The 27,676-nt window shown below is 33.0% G+C and overlaps 1 protein-coding gene across 1 annotated transcript in view; it reads left to right on the top strand.

Moving 5' to 3' along the window:
• The window catches only part of LOC149781737 (echinoderm microtubule-associated protein-like 2), an 81,690-nt gene extending 54,372 nt beyond the window's left edge, over positions 1 to 27,318 (top strand). The window contains exons 7-22 of the mRNA XM_089935005.1: positions 796 to 865; positions 1,318 to 1,419; positions 7,473 to 7,568; positions 8,488 to 8,490; positions 10,641 to 10,809; positions 13,462 to 13,502; positions 16,557 to 16,700; positions 17,824 to 17,937; positions 19,169 to 19,306; positions 20,769 to 20,900; positions 21,580 to 21,782; positions 22,286 to 22,472; positions 24,250 to 24,337; positions 25,388 to 25,483; positions 26,393 to 26,523; positions 26,906 to 27,318. Of these exons, the coding sequence (XP_089791131.1) occupies positions 796 to 865; positions 1,318 to 1,419; positions 7,473 to 7,568; positions 8,488 to 8,490; positions 10,641 to 10,809; positions 13,462 to 13,502; positions 16,557 to 16,700; positions 17,824 to 17,937; positions 19,169 to 19,306; positions 20,769 to 20,900; positions 21,580 to 21,782; positions 22,286 to 22,472; positions 24,250 to 24,337; positions 25,388 to 25,483; positions 26,393 to 26,523; positions 26,906 to 27,049 (1,858 nt within the window). The 3' untranslated portion in view covers positions 27,050 to 27,318. The remainder of the gene's footprint in view (positions 1 to 795; positions 866 to 1,317; positions 1,420 to 7,472; positions 7,569 to 8,487; positions 8,491 to 10,640; positions 10,810 to 13,461; positions 13,503 to 16,556; positions 16,701 to 17,823; positions 17,938 to 19,168; positions 19,307 to 20,768; positions 20,901 to 21,579; positions 21,783 to 22,285; positions 22,473 to 24,249; positions 24,338 to 25,387; positions 25,484 to 26,392; positions 26,524 to 26,905) is intronic.
• The last annotated feature ends 358 nt before the right edge of the window (positions 27,319 to 27,676 follow it).

Raw genomic sequence — 27,676 nt, 5'->3', positions numbered from 1 at the left:
TCCTACATACCCCGCATATGTAAAAATACTGGTACTAAAAGTAACCTATGGTAAATGATTTTCAATTTTTGTGCCATGTGTTCACATTTTCTACTGCTTATGCATTACTTTGTGTTCATGGTAACATAAACAAAATAATGAATGCGCAGAATTATGCATGCAAATAGGCATCTCAATAGAACTTTCATGATGCAATTACCATGTCTGGTTAACTTACATTGAACGGTTAGATACGTATGCACCAGAAACGAAAATGTTAATGGACAGATACACAGATTACGAACAGACGGACGAACGTATTAATAGTTATATGCATCCCCCGTGTTATAGTGGGTCGGGGATGGGGGCAAATAGCCCGTTAATTATAAATCATTATAAAAGTTAAGCATACAGGCAGCAAAAGATTCATGAAGATTAAATGCCACGAACTTTTTACATCTCTAACAGTGCTTAGCAGCTATTGAGAAACATTGCACAACATATCATTTCAGTGAGGAATGTATTTGTTGTCAAAACCTTGATGAATTCATGCTTACATGCTAAGTAACTCGATCAATGCTGTAATTTTCCTAAGCTTGCAACTTTTCTATCATGTAGCCAATAAGATGTTATTCAGGTTTTACGTTCTAATATTTATATGAGAATTTTACGCCAAATTACTGATACGTGTAACCGAATCTTTGATTTTTTGAAATGCATCTTTTATAAGAATCTCGTTCTTGTCATAACTTTATCAAGTTAACAAATAACATGAGAATATTGAAGAAAAAAACCCACACTCCAATCTTCTCTCAGCTTGGCGCTTCATCCCAATAATTACATCATTGCCTCTGGACAGCTTCAAGGAAAGAAACCAGAAAGTGCGGTAAGAGAAACTTTATCATTATCACAATGTTATACTCAATATCGTATTTTCGTTTTGAAGAAAGTCATGTTTCGTATATTGTTTTCATCAATCTCTTTCGTTTCTTGTAAAGACGAATAAAACTAAACGTGTTTACTTACTACCATCTTCTTTCGACTGTAGAACCAAAACAATCATCACAAAATGTAGCGTATGATATGTTCATAAACATTACGTAACTGTATGGAAATCATCTTTGCAGAACATATTTAATTCTTCGCTAAAGCTTCCGTTTCGCTTGTGTGAAAACTTCTAGGCCAGTATTACGATCAACTTTGTATTTCTTCTTAACGTTTTCCTGTACATAAAAATCAGCTTATGTGAAGCATCTATGCTCAATTTCGGGTAACGAAAGGCTGATGCTATTTTAATTCAAAATGATTTACGTAAATCTTTTTAAAATGTTTTATTAGACGCACATCCGTATCTGGGACTCTTACAACCTGGACACATACAAAGTGATTGGCGTTGGTTTCTTCATTGGAGGAATCGCCTCAATAAGTTTTTCAGTAATGGTGAGTACTAGCATTAACTCTAAGATGTTTAATCAATTTTGTTTGCCTGTCGATATTGCCACACAAAACATTAGAAAAATCATGCCCCTTTAATAACAGTTTTCTGCAGCAGTGATACTGCAGAGATTCAAGTCGTGACACGTTTCCTAGAGTCTGTTGTCTTATTATGTTCATCATTCCTACAATATCAACATCATCAACATCATCATCATTGTCGCCGTCGTCTTCATCATCATTTTTATTAAATGTAGGCTACAGGCCCCTAAAAGTCGTATAGTTTAACATGCAGTACATCATTATATATAATATACACGCAAACCCACACAGATACTCTAGACCTATTCAGTTCATGAATCGTCTGTAATGTTTGATATTCATCAATAGAGACTTGAAATAGCATCACTGCTTGCAGCTGTCTAGATTAATGCTTACATAGTTATATGTAAAGACAGGTCATCAATGCGTTTTCTCTATTTTTGTAACTTTAAAAATCAACTTAGCTACACTAGCATTAGCTTACTCTTGTTACTGAAGTATATATGAGTAAAAGTTTGGATTTGTGTAAATTTTTTATGGTATATATTTTCTCACTATCCAACATAAATAGGACATAGCACAATCAAAATGATATTCAATTTCTATTTCTGTGTTACATATCAGATATGTTTATCACTAAAGCGAATATATTCATACCTTTCTGTATTTGCTCTTACTGGTAAATTTAGCGATCTTAACCAACAAAATAAGGTTACCTCAGAATAAGGTTACCTCAGTACGACGACTCGCCTAGATCATCTCAATATTTTGCCATGTAAAGATACCTTTAATACCTTGGTACAACCGTAATATATCCATTGATCCCACCAGTCGGTGTTAGCATGAAAATATCTTCACATTACCGTCTAAGGCTGCCTTTAATACACTCGTACAACTGTAATATATCTATTGATCCCATCAGTCGGTGTTGGCATGAAAATATCTTCACATTGCCATCTAAGGTTGCCTTTAATACACTCGTACAACCGTAATATATCCATTGATCCCACCAGTCAGTGTTGGCATGAAAATATCTTCACATTGCCATCTAAGGCTGCCTTTAATACACTCGTACAACTGTAATATATCCATTGATCCCATCAGTCGGTGTTAGCATGAAAATATCTTCACATTGCCATCTAAGGCTGCCTTTAATGCACTCGTACAACTGCAATATATCCATTCATCCCACCAGTCGGTGTTAGCATGAAAATATCTTCACATTGCCATCTAAGGCTGCCTTTAATACACTCGTACAACTGTAATATATCCATTGATCCCACCAGTCAGTGTTGGCATGAAAATATCTTCACATTGCCATCTAAGGCTGCTTTTAATACACTCGTACAACCGTAATATATCCATTGATCCCACCAGTCAGTGTTGGCATGAAAATATCTTCACATTGGCATCTAAGGCTGCCTTTAATACACTCGTACAATCGTAATATATCCATTGATCCCACCAGTCAGTGTTGGCATGAAAATATCTTCACATTGCCATCTAAGGCTGCCTTTAATACACTCGTACAACCGTAATATATCCATTGATCCCACCAGTCATTGTTGGTATGAAAATATCTTCACATTGCCATCTAAGGCTGCCTTTAATACACTCGTACAACTGTAATATATCCATTGATCCCATCAGTCGGTGTTAGCATGAAAATATCTTCACATTGCCATCTAAGGCTGCCTTTAATACACTCGTACAACTGTAATATATCCATTGATCCCATCAGTCGGTGTTAGCATGAAAATATCTTCACATTGCCATCTAAGGCTGCCTTTAATACACTCGTACAACTGTAATATATCCATTGATCCCACCAGTCAGTGTTGGCATGAAAATATCTTCACATTGCCATCTAAGGCTGCCTTTAATACACTCGTACAACCGTAATATATCCATTGATCCCATCATTCGGTGTTAGCATGAAAATATCTTCACATTGCCATCTAAGGCTGCCTTTAATACACTCGTACAACCGTAATATAATATCCATTGATCCCACCAGTCAGTGTTGGCATGAAAATATCTTCACATTGCTGTTAAAAAAAATTATATAAACAGTCGTTCGTCAGTGACCCAGTGTCTTAACCAAATAGTACCATATCCATATTTTAAAATTTTTTTTAACATTATTTGCCCAACAACTATATATTTCAATTGAAGATTGTAACATTCTTTTGGTGGTCTACTATTTTACATATTTAAAATCCGAAATAAGCACTTAAGAATTCGAACGGATCGATCGTGTGTCATTTCCATTCTTCCCCCATTCGCGATAAAAATAACATGTGGCGTCTTTAATGACAAACACAATGTACAATGACAAAACTCAGTGTGGACTTCATGAAAGTTCCAAATATCTGGTTCGTATTTACAAATTTTATGTTAAATATTTGAAGCATGGCATGTATTGGTAATTTGCCAAATCTAGGCAATATCCAATCTATATATAGCTTTTGCTGCTAGACAGCTCTGTTTTTCTGACACCAACGCATTTTTGAGGGGAATATGCAGCCAAATTTTTTAATGTAGGTTTCAGATGACACTTCTCGTGTTTACGTAGATAACACCCACTCTATATATATATATATATATATATATATATATATATATATATATATATATATATATATATATATATATATATATATATGTATGTATGTATGTATGTATGTATGTATGTATATATATATATATATATATATATATATATATATATATATATATATATATATATATATATATATATATATATAGAGAGAGAGAGAGAGAGAGAGAGAGAGAATATTCTGGTATCCTTTCTGAGGGCGGCGTCACTCTTTTGATGTGCGTGTTACATTGCTAGTGATTGCTGAGTTACAGCTTTAAAAAGGAAGTCAAAACATGATGTCTGCAACGTAGCAATTCTTTATTGAAATCAACCATCACTCAGTATAGAAAGAAATACACACAAATAAAATGATACATTTAAGATATAGAATTGTTATATTTATTTAGAGCTAACCAACTTCTCACAATTCTGTAATTTCTGTATTTTGGAAATAATGCCGGATAGGTTACCAATAATCCAAAAATGCTTAAGAGTTGAATGTTCAAAACTAATACAAAAATTATTTGCAATCAAAGTATTTTATTGAATGTTTGTTTTAAAAAGAAACCAAAATATTTTTGCTGTAATTCCAAAGGTATTTTGTTTCCAAATTAATTATAAATTAGCATGATGTTGGTAGCAAATAATTTTTACCAAAGTAAATTCTATAATTAAAAATTAATGCAAATTATAAACAAAAATTAAACAATCCTTGACATTTTATATTTAAAAATGAATATTATACAATAATAAAAGATTACACACTCTTTAGAAGCGAATGAAATAATTTCTATGTTTTTTCTCAATAGTCAATGTATTAGGGAACTTAGGAAGCAATCTCTAACCTAAGACGTTGTACGTTTCTATTGCATGTAAAATGGAAGTCAGAACCTGAATCAAGCAACGTAGCAACTCTGACTTAGGGAACGGAAAGTATATGCAGTTTTTCTTTTTTTCTTATACTGACAGAAATTTACTTTTTTTCTTAATAGGCTTTCGGCTTGTAACACCTAGCTTCATCCTTCGTGTTCTTGAAGCTCGGAGAGAAGTTTGCACTTCCGAAAAACTACGAATGGGTTCTCCATTTGCATTCCACTTCCATGAATAATTTGCCCCATCAAAGAGTGCCCACCGCGCAAAACATTAGGTTTAGTCTGTATAATTTATCTCATCATGCCTTTGACGTAAGCGGCGTGGAATTCGCTAAATAGTTTTCTATGTATGTCATATATTGTAATATTTCTTTATTGGAATATACGAAAAACACAGTAATATATTCTGTTGTAATTTTTAAAAGTTGTGTACACAAGAGCTGTGATAATCTGTACTAAAGGAATACAATTTCCTTTACAATAGTAAAATTGTGACAATCATAGTCTTTGTTAAAATCATACAATTATGAATCACACAATACCAAAATTCTAATTATCATCAACTTCATTAAAATTATACAATTGTGAATTACGCAATACAAAAATTCTAATTGTCATCATCTTTATTAAAATTATACAATTGTGAATTACAAAATACAAAAATTCTGACCGTCATCAACTTCATTAAAATTATACAATTGTGAATTACACAATACAAAAATTCTGACCGTCATCAACTTCATTAAAATTATATAATTATGAATTACACAATACAAAAATTCTAATTATCATCAACTTTATTAAAATTACACAATTGTGAATTACACAATACACAAATTCTAATTATCATCATCTTTATTAAAATTACACAATTGTGAATTACACAATACAACAATTCTAATTATCATCAACTTTATTAAAATTATACAATTGTTAATTACACAATACAAAAATTCTAATTATCATCAACTTTATTAAAATTATACAATTGTTAATTACACAATACAAAAATTCTGACCGTCATCAACTTCATTACAATTATACAATTGTTAATTACACAATACAAAAATTCTGATTATCATCATCTTTATTAAAATTATACAATTGTTAATTACACATAACAAAACTTCTAATTATCATCATCTTTATTAAAATTATACAATTGTTAATTACACAATGTAAAAATTCTAATTATCATCATCTTTATTAAAATTATACAATTGTTAATAACACAATACAAAAATTCTGACCGTCATCAACTTCATTAAAATTATACAATTGTTAATTACACAATACAAAAATTCTAATTATCATCTTTATTAAAATTATACAATTGTTAATTACACAATACAAAAATTCTAATTATCATCATCTTTATTAAAATTATACAATTGTTAATAACACAATACAAAAATTCTGACCGTCATCAACTTCATTAAAATTATACAATTGTTAATTACACAATACAACATTTTTAATTATCATCATCTTTATTAAAATTATACAATTGTTAATTACACAATACAAAACTTCTGATTATCATAGTCTTTATTAAAATTATACAATTGTTAATTACACAATACAAAACTTCTAATTATCATCAACTTTATTAAAATTATACAATTGTTAATTACACAATACAAAACTTCTGACATCATCATCTTAATTTAAATAATACAAATATAAATTACAATCCTAAAATTGCACTTTATAAAAATTCATCAAAAGTTCCATTGTGACTGTTGGATGGGTTAGAATTTCAACAAACGTATTATTCTATAGTTTGGCGGGTTTGACTGACACCAAACCTATTCCTCTATAGTTGGATGGGCTAGAGTGGCAAACAATCGTATTCATTTTTATTTATATGCGTTAATTGTATCCCCTTGTTGAACATTGGGATTATTATCGCTGTTGAACAGTTTTTGGGAAAATAACCAGCATCAATTAATTTGCTAAATAACTGAGCAAGCTTTGGAGTAATAATGTGGCCCGTGCACTTTAAAAATCACAGACAGAAAGCATTTATTCCATCGGCTTTCTCGTTGCTAGGGTTTGCCAGTGCATTAAAAGTAGTAGTAGTTGTCGTTCTTGTTGTTCCGACTGCTCTTATTGTTCTTCATTGAAAGCTATTTTCCATCACACGATGGTGGCAATTATAAATAATGGATGAAGAACCCGGAGAAAACCCGGGAAGAACCACCGACCCACAGAAAGCTACTGGTAAGCTTTCTCGCATACCCAAGTTAGCCGAGCTCGATTGCCTTTAATCTCCTTATTGCCTAACGATACGAATTCAGCATAAGGTTCACGTTAGATCGTCACTACTGAAAAAAATAACAACACATACGTAATAGTATAAATAACAATACATACGTAATAGTATAATTTATTGTAATTGGCTTGTATGTACCTTGAAGGCAAGTTCATATGGTAAGTCCGTTTCGGTAATTTGTAATCGCCTTGGATGTTTGTCTTTGAATATGATAATGAATACTATATATTTTTACTTCTATCCTAAAAGTATTTATTGTTGTAAACAGAGTTCTGGCAACTTCATGTGTGTCCTTGACCGCAGTGGAAAGAACATTCTCAGTGTGTGGGATTGGCAAGCAGAAAAACTCGTCGCCAGGACAACGGTATAAACAAATATAACAATTTTAAATATTGCTTTTAATTTGAGAAGTGTATATAAGATGTCATACTACTTATTCCTGATGAGAAAAAGACACCATAAGCAGCAATGTTCTTTCCCTGATCAAAATATACAAAACTAGACCATATTTTTCTTTCGCATGCAGTGAAAGTTCTAACTGATAACCTTTCTAGGTTGACCAAACATGTGTTATTTTTATGAAGGATCGTTGATACAGTGATTCATATATGTTGTAAAACATTTCACACAGACTATTTATACATGTATTTTGTATATCTGTGATTTTGTATTATACTCTAAATCAATTTCAAAATGACCAATAGTGTCATGTTTTTACATGTTTATCCTGTACAGGGCTTCTTTCAAACCATTTAAATTGGTTTTATTTTTCTTATAGTTATTATTATTATTATTATTATCATTATTATTATTATTATTATTATTATTAAAATTGTGACTTACAGAAAGTTTGGAAAGATGGGCCTGCGGTAAGTACAATACTAAGTTGTTTCAATAGAGTCATAATAATGTAAACGAGGCCAGAGCTTGTAGCAGTGTTTATGCCTAGAGATTATGTTATGTTTTTATGTTGCACAAATTGAAAACATTTATCTGAAATTGTATGCAATGATTTGAATTGCATCATTATTATCCTTTTCTCTATTTATTTATGTTTGTATCGCTAACTCCAATCGCAGCAAGAAAGCATCCCTTCTCACCTACATAAAAGATTCATTTTTTATATATGATAATTGGGTTCTGTTTGTATTTAAGTGAGGCAGAATAGATTCACTTTTATATTTACGTGTGATGATTGGATTCTGTTTGTATTAAAGTGAGACAGAATGGATTCACTCCTATTTTTACGCGTGATGATTGGATTCTGTTCGTATTAAAATGAGACAGTGGATTTACTCATATTTACGTGTGATGATCGGATTCTGATTGTATTAAAGTGAGACAGAATGGATTCACTCTTTTTTTTACGCGTGATGATTGGATTATGTTCGTGTTAAAGTGGAAATGAATGGATTCACACTTATTTTTCCGTTTGATGATTCGATTATGTTTTACTAAAGTGAGGCATATTAACAACAGAAGTAAATGTTCCTAATGAGATTTGATCGTACAAACTGGATTATACTAAATGAGGGAAGACTCTTTGTTCCTATTCAAATTCAAATTCAGCATTTTATTGCGTGCAAGTCCTGATTAAAACATATAAAGTGTACATTCTAGAAAAGGAAAAGCAATATTATGGCCACGAAGTGCTCTATTATTTAATTATATATATATATATATATATATATATATATATATATATATATATATATATATATATATATATATATATATATATATATATATATATATAGTAAGCGACCTATGCTTGCTGTCTGCTTTTGAGGGTTCATTGAAGAAGTTCCACTCAACAGTAAAGCCAACCAGAAATGTTTAATGAAAGTAACATAACTAAGAAACTGGAAAGCTGTCACCAGTACATAATATTTATTGGAATAAGACAAATATACTCCTGCAAGGAAACATTCGTTGCTTGCACCCATTTATTGTAACAATTAGATACTGACGTTAATTTTCGATGTCTTGTTCCTGGATCATTTCAATAAAATGTCTCATGACATAATAGTCTATTTCAATGTTAAATAAATTGAATAATGATTATAAATCATAAGGTGACCCCAACAGACGAGAGTTGAAGATTTTCTTTGTATTCGCTTAACCCAGGTTACTAATATGGTGGGATATAACTGCACGATAATTTGGAAGATTAATTTACTTACTCAAGCATTTCCTATGTAATTTTCCAAAATGCTTGCCTCTGCATACTATTAAAAACAGTGACGTTCAAATGTTCAAAGTATTGCTTATTTTACTAGCTGTTCACCTAAATAAAATGTTCAAATAATTTAAAGTATTATTATTATTATTACTTTGTCAGACCTATATTATTATTATTTAGCAATTTGTATATGTCATTACCTAAAAGGTGTGTTGGACTTCATAGGTGTTAGTTCTGGTTTTGAATTTGACTGTGCTCTCCAGTTATCTGACAAGTACTGTCTGCCACTCAATATATAACATTCGGTATTTAACCACATGATAGTACTGAAGCAATCAGAACTGGCAGACAGAATCGCCAACGAGTCAGATGTGGCAAACTGGCAAACCTCAGTCTAGCGCAGATCTTGCGATATCAACCACATATGCATAAAGTTCAATATATTTCAGTATATAAAACATTCTCACATCTTATATCTTACCAAAGGTGTTCGTTACAAAGAAAATTAGGAGTATTCGTCCATGAATCAAGGGATGGGGGTTCTAACCTGTAAGAATATAATACCCCATCCCTTGATTCGTGGACGAATACTCCTCATTTTCTTTGTAACGAACCTGTGATATTACTCTGTACAAAACTCTGAGACAAAACTATATATCCTAATTTGTCTATATAGTTTACAGTAGTAGAATAACGTTGAAGTTTGTAAAACTAGCTATAAACCTGACCTGATTACTTGACTGAAATGTAGACAGAAACAGTCCAAAGTAATGCATTTCATTTATATAGCCCGATTAATAAACATTACATCTTTTCAACGCTGTGCACTGAATAGGCCGACATATCGCCAGTCAGGTCAACACGGGGCTGTTATCCCATGTGTCCAAAATTAATATTATTTTGAACATAATATTCTGGTGACAGTTGCCTCTTTTCAAATGATAAGCATTGCTGTATTTTATTTTCGTCAAACGGTCGAATTCAATATGCGTTTTGTTTCAATATTGGAGACGGAAATTGTAAGTGCGCAGAATGCCGGACAGCATTAAATATATATATATATATATATATATATATATATATATATATATATATATATATATATATATATATATATATATACACACAAACAAAAGAGTGGATAAATTGACATTATTAGATTCGCATCTTTCAAAATAAAGATTTCTTTTCAAATCTGTTTGTATCTCACTTTTCAAGACTTTTGAATATTCAGCTTTGAAATTCATTTTAAAGAACAACGATTCCGTGCTTTGCGCATGCTTTTATCCCGAGGATGACACCATCATCATGACCTATGGAAAGCAGCACCTCTTCTTCTGGAAAATATTCTATGACCCACTGAAGCATAAGGAGGGCAGGATACTCAGGGACAGGAATAGCGGCATTTTTGAGGTAAGAGACAGTTGAAAAAGAAGCAATTTGCATAAGACACTAGAATCACTTCCATGTAAACGTAATGCAGTCAATATCAAAGGACATTCTTCGAGGTAAGATAATATTTTTGACGCAACCGTTGGCATACAAATATGTATGTCACTTGATAACTTGGAAATCAAGTTTCTATGTTAGCTCAGATATTTATTTTGAAATAGCAAACATAGATTATTGTGAATATTTTTGTTCACAATTCTTGCTTGATTCAGATACAAACTAATTTGTCTATTCTTGTTTGATAAAATATTTTCAGGACGATATCATGTACCAAAATCGACGTAGATTTTACGTAAGTGATTATTAAATTTGTATATTTTCTACTTTTCTGTGTGAGATTTAGAAGTATATTTTCCAGTATGTTTTTATCTTCTGACATTTTGTCTTTGAATCTTTACTTTAACCAGTGTTTTTTTTTTTTTTAAATTGAAATGTTTAGTAGTTTGGACATCTGCAAAATCTAATGGTTTATTGTTTGAATGAATTTCTTTTTTCACTTGAGACAAAGGAAAAGGTAAGCACTGTTATACAATTTCATAATTGATATAGATATTTTAAATCCACATGCATTTATATGTCAGTGTTAACTTATTTTAATATATTTTTTTATGGACAAACAATGTGTGATAGTTTTTTAACAGTTTATATTGCAGTGAAATATTTTTAAGTGACTGTTGAGTTCATTTTAAAAATATTTTTTGTATTGTTTTACACTAGTGTATATTACGTGATCTGGTTATTCTGTATTCTCACTGGAGGGACCGAACACTTTCAACATCAGATTTTCTTTCAGTTAATGAAAGAGAAGCAACATTATTATAAAGCTCTTAACTTTACGAGTCTCCTTTTTCTCATTGGAATAAATATTAAATATTTATTCTTCTCTGTTAAATATGTGTATTGTTACATTCCAAGAAAATGTAATATAAATCATGATATAAAATCGATGTACACTTGGCTATATTATTTCAACATTGGTATTCCTACTCCTAGGCGGGGCCCCGAGTGGCCGAGTGGTCTAAAGCGCTCTCCGTTACGGATCACTGCCATCTCACCTCTGTCTGCGTGGGTTCGAGTCCAGGATTCGGCAAATGTGGATATGTGAGAAAGCATGCCAGTAGCTTCTCGTGGGTCGGTGGTTCTTCCCGGGGTTTTCCCGGGTTTTTCCTCCACCATTAATACTGGCCGCCATGCATAGCCTATCGTGTGCTGAAAAATGGCGTTAAACCCCACAACAACAACAACCTATTCCTAGGCTTGGGACACACAGATTGCTAGACCAAATTAACTAAATGATTCTAACATACGGTAGTCCAGTACCAGTATTCCCAGGCTTGGGGCACACGGTTTACAAGACCCACATAGCTACATGATTTCATTATACGGTAGTCCAGTACCATTATTCCAAGGCTCGTAGCACACGGCATCCCAGAGTCTAACCTAGTTAAGATTATTGTTTGTAAGGCTAGGATTAGGTCATCATTAAAATGGCGTTCTTTATGACAAATGATGACAATGGGAGAACTATAGTTTTCACATACAGATAACTTAGGCACTTTTTGTATCATTACAATGTTTTGCTTTGGGCATGGGCTTTATATGATCGTTATATATGGAAGATGCATATGTCTCATATTAAACTAAGTCTTTGTAAACGTGAAATACTAGTTAAGTTCTCGTGGGAACTTTGTATTTTTGCCATCTCTGAGAGTCATTACTTTTGGAGCTTTTAAAATTAGCCTCTGCTACGAGACCATCTCTAATAGATAAAGCTCACTTTACCCCTCTCTCTCTCTCTCTCTCTCTCTCTCTCTTCAAATCTACAGAATACAAATTGTAACTAACACACATCGTAGCAAGATAGGGGCTAAAATCCATGAATAAAATAGCCTAGCTGATTTTTGACTGTCATGTAATGATGTCTCTGGTACTTTGAATGATGATTAAATTAACAGACAAACCGGCCAACAGAGAGGGAGAGAGGGAGAAATTGAGGATATAAACAATCTTTAGATTGGTAGCAATGTTAATTAAAGCAAAATACTGACTTCAATCAACTGTACATACATTTTAAATGTTTGAATTACCTCCTGCAGTTTTGTCATTTGGCCTAGTTGATATTCCCCACTCGTTTAAATACACTCACCGGTTTAGTGACTGGTTGCGCATTCACTATTCAAGAAGCGAACCGTGCTGTGTTTGTAGTGTTCTACTTTTCTTAATTTAAACCATCTTTCATGTTTAGAGTATAAATGTGTCTTATATTTATTTAATCAATGTGAATAAATCTAGGAGCTCAAAAAGTACAAGGAGCGACTTATCAATTGGCAGGGATGATTGTGAATTGAGACAAACGATAAAGAACTACATTTTATAGCAGACACACTGGACAGGGATGTAAAGAGTTGACTAATTCAGTCAACACACAGTTGCCTGTAGTCAGTTTTAAGTCCTTTGGAAATGCGAGTATTTGTATTCGATATGTAATGTAAATACAATATATGTATAGAACACACACTGTATCTTTGATATACCATTCGCGGTATAAATTTTTGATTAAAGATTGATTAGAAAGTTCTGTAAATGAAACAGTTTTTCCGTAAGGAACCTTTGAATTTTGAAGGGAAAAAACAAAGTCGCCATGAGCTAAATCTGAACCTTATGGTTGGTGAATTAGGGTTTCAATGTCGTGTTTATGTAAGGTTTGCATTAGATATGTATGTGTGTGGGTATCCTGGCACAAAATTAAGCATTATCCTTGGTAGGTCTGAGCACATTTTTTAAACAGCTTAAATTATGTTTGATTATTGCGGCATAGTATTGTCCATTCACTCTTGTGTTCTCAACTACCATGAGGCTCAAAATTATTCGTTGTGTGTTAAAGAACATAAGGCACATAGTCTCTCAAGCAGATTTGAAGCTTCTATGCTCTGTATAAATATGTGAGGGAAAAGTTTGGTCAACTGCAGATAGTGTTCAAGACTATTCATCTCTTTTCTCTTGCTAAATGTGGATGTAATAGTTTTAAGCTATCTCTAGACAATAGCATGGCTTTAAGATATTTTCTGACATTTAAGCTATCTTTAAACAATAGCATGGGTTTAAAATATTTTCTGACATTTAAGCTCTCTCTAGACAATAGCATGGCTTTAAGATATTTTCTGACATTTAAGCTATCTCTAGACAATAGCATGGCTTTAAGATATTTTCTAACATTTAAGCTATCTCTAGACAATAGCATGGCTTTAAGATATTTTCTGACATTTAAGCTATCTCTAGACAATAGCATGGCTTTAAAATATTTTCTGACATTTAAGCTGTCTCTAGACAATAGCATGGCTTTAAAATATTTTCTGACATTTAAGCTATCTCTAGACAATAGCATGACTTTAAAATATTTTCTGACATTTAAGCTATCTCTAGACAGTAGCATGGCTTTAAAATATTTTCTGACATTTAAGCTATCTCTAGACAATAGCATGGCTTTAAAATATTTTCTGACAATAGTAATTGTCAGTGAAGAGCTTTGCTATTTTTTTGAGACAATACTACTATTGGACATGTCAACACAAATAAATGGAGATATTTCCATCTTTTGATGATTCTACTATTTGGACATGTCCAAGGAAATAAATGGGGATATTTCCATCTTTATGAAGACACAACCGTTGTATTATGCTCATGCAAATTAATCTGGATATGTCCAACTTTATGAAGATACAACCATTTGGACATGTCCATGCACGTTAATTGGCATATTTCCATCTTTTTGACAATACTACTATTTGGACATGTCCAAGGAAAAAAATGGGTATTTTATACCATCTTTCTGAAGATATTGCCATTTGTATATGTCCATGCACATTAATCGGGATATTTCCAACTTATGGAGATACAACTATCTGGATATATCAGTGAAAATTAATGGGGATTTTATACCATCTTTCTAAAGATGATAGCTTCTAGACATGTTGATGCAAATTGAAATGGATTTTCCCATCTTTTTGAAAATACTACCTTTTGCAAATTAATGGTGACATTTACATCTTTTTGTTGATATTTCCATTTAGACATATCAATTCCAATTAATGGGGATATTACCGTGTTTTTGACGATACTACTATTTGGACATGTGGATTCAAATTAATGGGGATATTCCCATCTTTCTAAAGATGCTACCTTTTAGATATGTCCATGAAAATTAATCGGGATATTTCCAACTTTATAAAGATACAACATTTTAGGCATGTTGATGGAAATTAATATGGATGCTCCCATCTTTTTGAAGATACTGGCTTTTGGACATGTCCATACAAAGTAATGGGAATATTTCCATCTTTTTGAAGATACGGCCATTTGGGCATTTTCATGGAAATGAATGGGGATATTATCACGTTTCTGAAGATACTGCATTTGTACATGTCCATGCAAAAGAATGGGTATTCTACTAATTTCTGAATTTGCCCATTCAAATTAATTATCTTTTTAAAGATACAACTTTTTGGACATGTCATTGCATAATAATTGTGATAGTACCATCTTTTTGAAAGATAATATCTTTTGGACATGTCCATGCAAATTAAGGGGATATTACTTCCTTTTCAAAGATACTAAGTTTTGGACATTTCCATGCAAATTAAGGGGATATTACTTCCTTTTTGAAGATAATAAGTTTTGGACATGACCATGCAAAATAATGGTCATATTTCCATCTTTTTGGCAAAACCATCTTTGGACATGTCAATGCACATTTATGCAGATATTTCCAGTTTTTGCCTGATTCTGAGGTAACAAATTTATATGCGTAAAGAAGGAAAAAAAAATGATGCTATCACGATACAAGTAAATAGAAATGTCACTTGCTTTCTGATGCATGATATTAAAAACAGTGACTGCATTGTTGCTAAACTTCATAAGTACAAAGCATAAACATATGCACTGTATTGCGCAATATGACTTCCAATAAGCACAGTATAAACAATAGATTGTAATTCATTATAACTAACTGGAGAACCTATATTACATTGTTGTAATTAAAAATAGGTATAAAAACATTTAATAAACTGAAACTAGAAGAAAGTTGTTTTTCTTTTCAGTTTCTAAAACACTGATAGTCATTTTTAATTGACCCCTTAAACATATAAATGTAGCGAAAAGGTAACTCACCCCTGACATGTGTGACCACTATGGATTATATATAGGACATCTCTGGTGTGAAGTCCTATCTTTGTGTGCTCTAATGTACATGTACTCAGCTGGCTGCAAAATAGTTTTGAAATGTTTTGGACATTTTAAAACTAGTGAAGTTTGAACTGACAATAATAAATTGGTTGTTCCAGTGGTAGTTATCTAATATTTGCTTGCCCATTAGTAAGTACTATAATATAATCTCCATATTCCAATAAGTTTTAATGTTATTCTTCAGAGTATTCTCAATACTTCTAGATTTTAAAACGTTATTGTTAATTATACTGTATAGTTTCTGCTGTGCACATTTGATGTCACATGGCTCAAATATATATTGTAAAGACCAAAATAGATGTGCCATTCGTTTGAAACTGTAGAATTCTAGACAGACTTCAACATCGAGTATCCCATCCATGGGAACATTAAGGAGTCTTACATACAACCCAGTTTTAATGTCGTGTAAAGCCTTGAAATATGGCTTTAAAAATCTAAGCATGTTTTCATATTTTGTTTTTTGTCTTTCTATCTTAGGAGGAAATTCCAAAATACATAAACTGCCATGCGTTTACGCAGGGGGGTGATGTGATCACTGGAGACAACAAAGGAAACTTAATGGTTTGGGTCAGAGATGACATGGATGCAATCAAATGCCGACTGAAGAAGTCAGCTCATAAGGTAGTCTGTAAGAAATTATTTGCAATGATTGCTTGCGTCATTGACAAAATGGTATTTATGATCATATACTGATTTTTGTCAGATAGCTTTTGCATTACCATGCTTAGTATTGAGATGATATTTCACTTTGCATTACCGTGCTTACTACTCAGACACATGCTTGCATTACCATAATTACTATTCAGAATTTTTTTTGCATTACCGTGCTTGCTATAAAAACATGCTTACCTTCCAGTGCTTACTGCTCAGGCACGTGTCTGCATTACCATGTGTGCTACTCGGACACATATTTACATTGCCGTGCTTACTAAGCAGACATGTTTGCATTACGATGCTTACTACTCACACACTTGTTAGCATTGATGTGCTTACTACTCAGACACATGTTTGCATAACGTACTTGCTAATCAGACGTGTTTGCATTACAATTCTTGCTACTCAGACATGTTTGCATTACCATGTTTACTATTCAGACAAAAGTTTGCATTACCATGCTTACTATTCAGACACATGTTCGCATGACTATGCTTACTAATAAGACACGTGTTTGTACTACCTTGCTTACTAATTAGACATGTTTGCATTTCCATGCTTATAACTCAGACATGTTTGCATTATTTGCATTACTGTGCTAACTATTCAAATACATGTTTGCATTACCGTGCTTACTACTCACACATGTTTGCATAACCGTGCTTAATACTCAGACACATATTTGCATTACAGTACTTACTAATCAGACATGTTTGCATCACCATCCAATTTGTGTCATTAAAGCAATTCCAGCAAGCTCAGATTGTGGAAATGCTATACCTCAGAGAAGTCTCAGATTAGAAAATCGCAGCCTTTTGCCAGGAATGATCTGAAACATGGATCGTTGTATATGAAGGACTCAATACTTGAAACAAAATATAATCTGTTATTTATTTTCGGCGTGTTCATGCAAAACTTCGAGTCAGAGAATATAGTATGCTTTTTTATAATACATTTAGTGGTACATAACAGATCCAAAGAATGAAATCGATGTAAGCTTGTTTTATATTTTGTATATGCAAACAAAATAAGACATGTCTTAATCATAAATTTGTAGTTTTATAAGAAAGGTAAACCGTTTCTGTTTCAGGGCCCTGTTGGTGCTCTGTGCATGCTTGAGGATGGAACGTTAGTTTCAGGATCTGGCACTGAAATCAAGGCCTGGGACACTAATGCTTCCCTGCAGGATAGTAGATCCAGGCAGGTATGTGGCTTAACCAAAATAGGAAAAGGAAACAATGGTGATGAAATAAAATAAAAAGAGGAGCAGATAATTAAAAGTATACATTTAAATATTTCACTCGTGAAGAATATTTGTGCCAGACAGAGATTGTTAAATGATGGCAGTAGATTCATACATTTGATGATAAGCAATACTGATTGGTCTATATTTGTGTGCTAGGTTTATTAGTACTTTGAGCAATGTTGTTCATGACGGGCTATATCGTTAAAAGGCTTTCATGTATGATTGTGTTTTCTTATTTTAATGATGACTTTATTTCCCAAACTCTATATTTGATAGATTCCAGAAGACTGTATTTCCCAAACTCTATTTTTGATAGATTCCAGGAGACTGCATTTCCCAAACTCTATATCTGACAGATTCCAGAAGACTGCATTTCCCAAACTCTATATTGTATAGATTCCAGAAGACTTTATTTCCCAAACTCTATATTGTATAGATTCCAGAAGACTGTATTTCCCAAACTCTACATTGTATAGATTCCAGAAGACTGTATTTCCCAAGCTCTATATTGTATAGATTCTAGAAGACTGTATTTACCAAATTCTATATTTGATAGATTCCAGAAGACTGTATTTCCCAAACTCTATATGTTATAGATTCCAGAAGACCGTATCTCCCAAACTCTATGTTTTACAGATTCCAGAAAACTGCATTTCCCAAGCTCTATAGTGTATAGATTCCAGAAGAATGTATTTCCCAAACTCAGTATTGTATAGATTCCAGAAGACTGTATTTCCCAAACTCCATATTGTATAGATTCCAGAAGACTGTATTTCCCAAGGTCTATATTGGATAGATTCCAGAAGACTGTTTCCCAATCTCTATATTGCATAGATTCCAGAAAACTGTATTTCCCAAGTTATATAGTGTATAGATTCCAGAAAACTGTATTTCCCAAGCTCTGTAGTGTATAGATTCCAGACGAGTGTATTTCCCAAACTCAATATTGTATCGTATAGATTCCAGAAGACTGTATTTCCCAAACTCTGTAGTGTATAGATTCCAGACGAATGTATTTCCCAAACTCTATATTGTATTGTATAGATTCCAGAAGACTGTATTTCCCAACCTCTATATTTGATAGATTCCAGAAGACTGTATTTCCCAAGATGTATTTATTGATTCTAGAAGACTGTATTTCCAAAACTCTATAGATTTCATAAGACTATTTTCCAAACTGTGTTTATAGATTCCAGAAGTGGCTGGTAATATTCAAGCAATTGTTCCACAGACCTTGAGTGGTACAGATGGCAAACTATTTGTTGGAACCACAAATGGTTGCATTTTTGAAGGTTCTCTGATGTACAAAATGAGATATGTTGTGCAAGTAAGTAATTAGGCCCAAGCTTTCATAGTCAACATTACTACATAGTACCACTGCCTACACATAACTGTGTTGATGTTCAATAAAATGTTGCATTGAATTCGGATGCAAAAAGTCCAGTGATTGTGAATTACTACGCCAGTTCGTTTGATAGAAACTTTAAACTTTGTATATTGTTGCTACATGTTGAAAATTCCTTGGAATCTAACTTGAGGGAAGAGAAGGCATTTCTGCAAGATGATTGGGGGAATCAACTTGTGGTGGCAGTGGCATTTTGAGAGAAACAAACAGTTAGGTCAACATAGTTGACGAAAATCACTAGTGTACATGTCTACATTTTGGATGAAAAAAAGTTCTTATTAACATCAGTGACTATATATGAAGTAATTTTCATTTAACATTTAAGTAATATTATCTCCAAAATGGTTGTTGTTGTTGTGGGGTTTAACGCCATAGGCTATACATGGCGGCCAGTATTAATGGTGGAGGAAGAATCCAGGAAAACCCTGGAAAGAACCACCGACCCACGAAAAGCTACTGGCAAGCTTTCTCACATACCCACATTGGCCGAATCCGAGACTCAAACCCATGCAGACAGAGGTGAGATGGCAGTCATCCGTAACGGAGAGCACTTGAGACCACTAGGCCACTCGAGGCACCCCCTCCAAAATGATACGATGATGATGATGGTGATTATTATTATTATTATTATTATTATTATTATGTCCAAATTCATTAAAGAAAGAAGAATTTCATACTATACAATATTCTGATTGACATTTAGGTCGGTTAAGACTTAAAAGCATTTCTGTGAAGTATGTATCAGGAACAGTATATTACACAAATGCTTGCTAGGACTGGAACGTTGCATTGATGAGAGAGAGAGAGAGAGAGAGAGATTATATATTATAGTGACTGAGACTGGAATGCTTTGACTGAACCATAGTCACACAAAATCGTTCTGTTTGTCAAATGTGTAGGCATCATTGAAACGATGCTTGCTGAATTCTATTTCTCTGGACCATATTCAAACACAGTAAATGTTCCTAGGTTTTGGCACAGATTCGTATTCAGAGATCAGATTAATTTTCCTCTACAAATAGTTCAGACCTAAAATGTTTAGCTGATCGGTCTGACATCTTGTGAGTGAAGACAAATGACAGCTCCATCTACCTAAATACATGTCTGTAATTATTTTCTCCTCTGGAAATCGTTTTAATCAATCTGGCTGTTGGTATACTGGTTTGTCGATCTCCGATGGTTATGCATCAGAAGTAAATATGTTTCGGTATTTGGAATTCCGAGGTATTTCTTTTCTGTGAAAACAATGAAAAATAGAAGAAAATGTTCAGAACATCAAATTTCGGTCGGGGGTGGGGGGAAGGGGGGTTTGGGTTCTTAAAGTATACTGAACTTTCACTTTTGAAGAGTATCTATATCTCGCATCTTCTCCTTTTCTTTGAAGAGTTCTGGGGAAAATGTGACCTCTCTAGCTGCTCATCCTCGAGGCATGTCCTTTATCACTGCTGGACTTGATCAGTCTGTGACAAAATGGTCTATGTCCAAGCACGATATTGTTTGGAGAACACAAGTTGAGGTTTGTAACAATTAACTTAGCTTCAATTGCTGACTGTTTACTCACGAAAAATGAATGAATATAAACAAACAATTACAGCTTTTTCATTTCTGGGGAACATTTCTATTTTATGCTTAGGACATTTATTCCAAAGAAAATCGCATAGTTAGTTTTATATTTGATGGAAACATGACAGTTAGGAGACTAATATGGTGTCGATACATTGTTATGATTCCGCATATATATATATATATATATATATATATATATATATATATATATATATATATATATATATAATCCATTACAGAAATAATTTACGTTGAAATTTAAATGTTCCATTGATGATACAAATTCTGGGACTTTAATGGTACATCCAAGTTGCATTCCTAAATTGGCCGTCCTTACATAAGTGCTTAGCTGTCACAGATCCATGTCAAGCACCATGGCCATTTTGAGCAAAAATTTCCAAATCATACTAAAGATTCAAGAATTAGATTGTAGACAACTTTAACTTGTATTGTGTTAAATAATTAAAATTTCAGAATCAGCCACTGTTTGCTTTAAAAAAGCCTGAACGTAATTTAACATTTGTCGAAGAACTTTAAGTATGTTTAATGATTTTGGTGTTTTGAGTATGAATTAAATTTTTGTGATCTAACTCCTTCGTGGCTACAGAACCTGAAACTTTGTGTTCCAGAGCCCTTGCACGTGCATTTCTTTGGATATGCGGAATAACATTGTGGCAGTGGGGACTGCAGATGGAAAATTCATCATTCTGAAGGCTTCCAACGGGAAGGTCGTTGCTTCAAAGCAGACGTCAGCTGAACAAATTCATTCAATAGCCTATTCCCCAGGCATGTGCCAGAGAGTCAAACCTGCTATAGCGGTCACCTGTATATAGCAGTCACCTGTAGATAAACATCAGGCAATTTAGGTCCCATTAAAGAATAAATTAGTGCACATTTACATGAATATAAAGATCACCTGTTCCTTTCCCAAGGATTATAAACCATTATAGGCAGAATATGTTGTAAATGGTTTGCAATGTTAACGGGGCATTTAACTTTCCATTAAAGCAAAGATCCTGATAATATGGTGTAATTTTGTGTTTACATAGCATTGCTAATGCATACAACGCCTTTAGTAACAAGAAAGACCTTATCCTGTTTAACTAGCTTGATTATACTACAACCACAGGCGTATTCAGGATATAATGAGGTATTACGACCGTAGTCTTGTTCAGGATAAAATGGGTTAAAGCTATGCATAATTTTCCATTTCATGTGATTGAATTTACTGGAGTTTGAATGTTCAGAATTATGCATATTTCCAGAAAAAGGCTGAAGAGTCTATAAATTGCCTTATTATCAATGCTTCCCTTGTTAGTTAAAACTTAAAACCAGCCTGAAAGCGCCACTTCCAAATAAGCCAATGTATTTGTTCAATGCCGTACAAAGACTCATTAGTAACACACGCCTATCCATTGCAGATGGCTGTCTCCTTGCTCTTGGTTTCCAAAGCGGTCTTATTGAAATCTACTCAGTGATTGATGAAGGAACACGTTTTAGAAGCTTCAACACGTCGTTGACGGTAAGAATAACTATAATTTGGTATGGAATTTGAATTGCAAACACCATTCATGTTAATGAAGTACGTGGAGATTATTCTTAGATGTCAGTGATTATACATCTAGGCTTGTAGTCCTATTAGAAAGCATCCAGTTAAAAGAACGTATACTTTTTTTAGTCTATATATGTCAAACATCATCCATCATAGAGCAAGAACATCCGCTTCCATTATTTTCGAAAGGGCTTTATACGAATGTCCTATGATTCAATAAAGGCTAGACTATGGTATGGGACCAGGCATCCCGAAGCTAGTTTACGAAATACGATGAAGCAAAATACGATATGGACTTAATCTTTTTTCTAGGTCCTATGCAAGTGTTTGGAGTGAGTTTCATAGCACACACACTCCATTCTGGAGAGGGGGTTGAGGAGGCAAACTGTACATTCATGTATATTACTTTTTTAGTCTTGGTTAAATGTATGCCTTTTGCTCAGAGGTTTTGCACACTGTTTAAATCTGTAATACCCGAAATCATGAAGCACAGGGTTTTTTTCACACTGTATAATACTGTAATACCTGGAATCATGCAGCACAGTGAAGTGGATATATCTTAGGGCATACAGCATACTCATTTCGTAAGAGATGTCACCAGGACACGTATCCCACGCTTCACTCCACACTGACTTTTGCATAAATATTGTGTATTAAGTAGATTTCTTAAGTTCTGTTCAAACTAGAATCATCAGACCATGTGATTGTATCCTTAACACCAAAAATGGTGAGAAGATTCATCTTGATGAGTCACATGCCCTCATAAAACTAGGTCACTATGATCCATATTTCATGCTTCTCATACTTGGGTTCAGCTTCAAGTACAATCTATCAATCTATCTATCTATCTATCTATCATCTGTCTGTCTATGTATGTATGTATCTATCTATCGCCTGGTACATTGAAGCTTGGTTAGAGGATGCATTTTGATGATACCACACACTCATATTAAAGATATGTAACTGTGACCCATATTTAATGCCACTGACTTTGATTAAAAACTTATTTTTATGATTGACTTGATTAACTAGATTATGGTTTACATCTTTCATAGTATTACACCATCAATGTGATTTATTTTTTGTTTCGTACTGTAGTTTTTGTTACGTGATTGCATTTTGTTTATGACCACACTAGTCTTTGGCATGCTGTATGCATAGTATCTTACGTAGAGTCAAGGAAATTGGTGAGCAGATTCACCTTGATCAGTGATACACCCTCATTACAAAAGTAGGTCACTATGATCCAAACGTAGAATCATGAGGGACGTATCTTGATAATATATATTATTAGCAGTTCATTACTTTCTTATGACCTATATATATATATATATATATATATATATATATATATATATATATATATATATATATATATATATATATATATATATATATAGTGTTTTTGTGTCTTTGTTGCAACTTTGTGTTTAAAATTCAGTTATTGGGTGATATTTATGTTTCAATCGTGAAAAGTGACAGTTTTATACCACTCGGTAATGACAATGATATACGCATCACTACTTGTTTTTAAAATGTCTTAGAATGTCTTTGACTCTGATCATACACTGTAAGATTAATTTCTCTTCTTCCATTTCGTCTACTTTAGTTCTATTGGTTTGATTCGCATTTTGCTTTAAATATTCCTATTTATCTTTGCTTTAGCAAAATCATATCCCATGATTTGTTTTCAATATAGCTGTAAACATCTAGATTTTTACAAGTAGAATTGGAATTTTATATTCAGGGCCACATGGGCAGCGTGAAGCAAATAGACTGGTCTAGTGATGGCTGGTTCTTGCAGACAATGGGAGATGACTTCGAACTTTGCTTTTGTAAGTGATATAACATGTCATGGTCTGGTCCGTGTAATATTACATTTGGAAAATAAATATTCCAATTACTGTCAAATGATTTTTCTACAATTTCTTCAATTTGTTTTGGAAAAAAAGAGTATGCAATGTAACTTATTATCTGTAAAGGTGAGAAAGTTAAGACAACATATTCTCTACAATGGAAATGTAAAAAATATATAAAGGATGTACGGTCTCACCTTTAAAAAACAATCTTGTTCAAACTACATTGTCACCTAATTACTATCATGACATAATGACTATTATCACATAGTATAATTTTTCTGTTGAATGTGCAGTATCGTATTTTTGGTATGACGTGTTACATTAAGTGATTCTGATTGGTCAAAATAAGCATATGCCATTATTGTATAGTATTCTCTTAACTAATTGGCTGCCATCATGGGGTAACATTTTAAAACCTGCTTTCTGGATTTTTTTGTTTTCAATAAACATCGTGACGGTCATTTTTCGACTCAATGCACGAAAGGGAATTGGGGGGAAATGGTCTCTTCTGTTTGAACATGGCCAGTTTACCCCCACTGGGATCGAAAGTCAGCAAGGAAATCTCTAATGTTAGATTGTTTATGTAATTCAATTTATATTTCATTGTCCTATCGTCCTATATCGATAGTTCCATTGTGAATACATATACACTGTCGCAATAGTAGATATCGCAATACATCGATGCATGGATGATATTGAATAAGATTTGATGCTTGTTCTTTGATTTATAGTTTGTAAAAAAGTATAATCTACTTTTATTAGTTCATATTTGTTTGGGATCATGTTATATGCAACGTCTGTCAGAATTAACAAAAGTATTCATTCTTCTTACTAAATAAGTTCCACTGGAATAAAAGTCTACGTGATAAAAAGGATCTCAGTGGGTAATGATTTAATACTAAATTAATAAAACTGTGAATAATGTTCAGCTTTTGCTCACCAACACTTGCAAAAGCTGGACTGTATTCGACTCATTTCATAAATTCAGTATTAAATGATTACTCATTTGAGATTCTCTATCTCAAGGGGATGTAAGGAGTATGCAGCCAATCAAAGTTGCAAGGACAATGAGAGACGTAGACTGGTTCACGCACAACTGCACTTTGGCTTATAATACTTTGGGTAAGTAAGAGAGAGAGAGAGAGAGAGAGAGAGAGAGAGAGAGAGAGAGAGAGAGAAAACATGTTATGGTAATAAATCTTTATATAATCATAATTTAGTATTACTGCATTTCATTCTTCATATAAGAAGATAAAGTCAGAAATTATAAACTCAAATTCTTTGGACTCTTTTTCTGATAGTTTGTTAGAAATAACTGTCATTGATTCTCATGAAATCATTCGTTAATTTGATGGTGAAAAAATGCGTAGTTTTGCACCAAGCTTCAAACATTACAATCGATGTTTCACATTTGAAAGAGCACTACAGAATAATTTACTTTTTTGTGTTTGACTCAAAATGTCGAAAAAGTTTGAAATTAAGCTTGTGTTCGTTCTGAAAAAAAAAGCATTTCACGACGGTCAAACTTCAATGTAGGTAGGTCTTTCCTCGTCTAAAATTAGAGCTTGAGTATTATGAGCTCGTGTTGAATCAAAATTGTAATCTAAATTTGCTTCAACTGAAAAACATGGTACACACCAATATTAAATCATTACTCATTTGAAATTCTCTTTTTTAAGGGGATGTAAGGAGTATGCAGCCAGTGTTTGTATAATTGTTTTAAGACGCCCCTCTGTTCCAAGTACAAACTTACTTTAAGCTATTTTCCATAGGTTGGAAAATACATATGTATACAATGATTATCTATTTAAATCCAAATGTTGGGTATATTCTTTATGGGTCAAACAGTTCTATTAAATATTATGCAGTAGTGCTTCTTCAAACTGACTTGCATTTAAGAACAGGAATCATACAATGTAACTGGACTGGCAAACTCTGAAAAGGATGAACTCTTGGTGTTGTTTACATACATTATGTAGTTTGAAAATTCTCATAGAAAAATCTCAATGAACTAATCATTCACATGTACAGGGGCCTGGACTGGATTGGAAAACAGAGAGATTCTAATGACAGTCAGTCGCTCAAATTTCCGGGATTTAATGGTAACGGGAGATGACAAGGGAAATCTTCGCTTGTACAAATACCCATCTTCACGGTTAAGGGTAGGTTTTAACACTTGTCACACTAACGTTTATCTAAAACAATTGTTTACTTGGATATAATTTGCATTTCTTGATTTATAAATAAATATGTCAGTAACATTACAAACTCACACACACACACACACACACACACACACACATATATATATATATATATATATATATATATATATATATATATATATATATATATATATATATATATATATTATAAAAGTAGCAATTGAATATGGGGTAGTGTGAATAATGATTTGCCAAAGGACTTGGGAAATACTTTGAACCATCATGGGTTCACGTTTTCCCTCCTCGTCCTCAGGCAAACATTTGCACACAGTGAAATTTGTTTGATTTCTACCTGCATTAAACTATTGTCTCTTTACAGGCTGATTTCAGGAGTGCAAAGATGTACTCGGCGGAAGTTAAGGCCACAGCCTTCTCCTATGACGACACCAGCGTTATCTCTTGTGGTGGAAATGATACGTCCATCATCCAATGGAGCATCGTCGATGCCATGAGTGGAATGTGATTAGTCATTTTAGCAGGAAGATTCAGACCCCATTAACCAATTATCTCAATTCTAATGATGAAATACAAAAGACAATTTCAGGCTTCACAATGATATATAACTAATCTATATGACTAGTTTGATTGTTGTTACCAAAAGTTGGTTTTCATTGGTAGATATCTAACCTGCTATCTCATATTGAAATGTTTTGTGTTATTTGATTTATATATTGTATAATTTCTAAAATTACACAGGTCAAGATGTCCTCACACATTTCATGTTAAACATAAAGGTGTACATATGTCTGAATGTAGGATTTTCCGGCTACACCTTTTTTAAAACCAATAATATGGTTAGGTTGCAGAACTTTTACAAGATCAATTAGGCGTTTAATGTTGTTTTTTTATACCATGATACATAAAACAAAATCAACATCAAACTATTATAATGGCAATTTGTAAAATCTTTATTATATGTTGTATTTTCTTTTGAATTTATTTTAATAGTCATATTTCAAATGTCCTCATTCAGTGCAGGCATACTACTCTAGGTAAAATTATTTTTCAGCGCAGTTTAGTACTGTATTCCAAAAGTAGTGAGGAAGCAGGACACCATACTACAAATTGAGAATAAATTCCATATAATATG

Source organism: Sinohyriopsis cumingii, chromosome 15 (assembly GCF_028554795.1).
Source record: "Sinohyriopsis cumingii isolate HCF-2022 chromosome 15, ASM2855479v2, whole genome shotgun sequence".
Classification (NCBI taxonomy): domain Eukaryota; kingdom Metazoa; phylum Mollusca; class Bivalvia; order Unionida; family Unionidae; genus Sinohyriopsis; species Sinohyriopsis cumingii.
The sequence above is the reverse complement of the archived record's forward strand: the minus strand, read 5'-3'. Positions and strand labels throughout refer to the sequence as shown.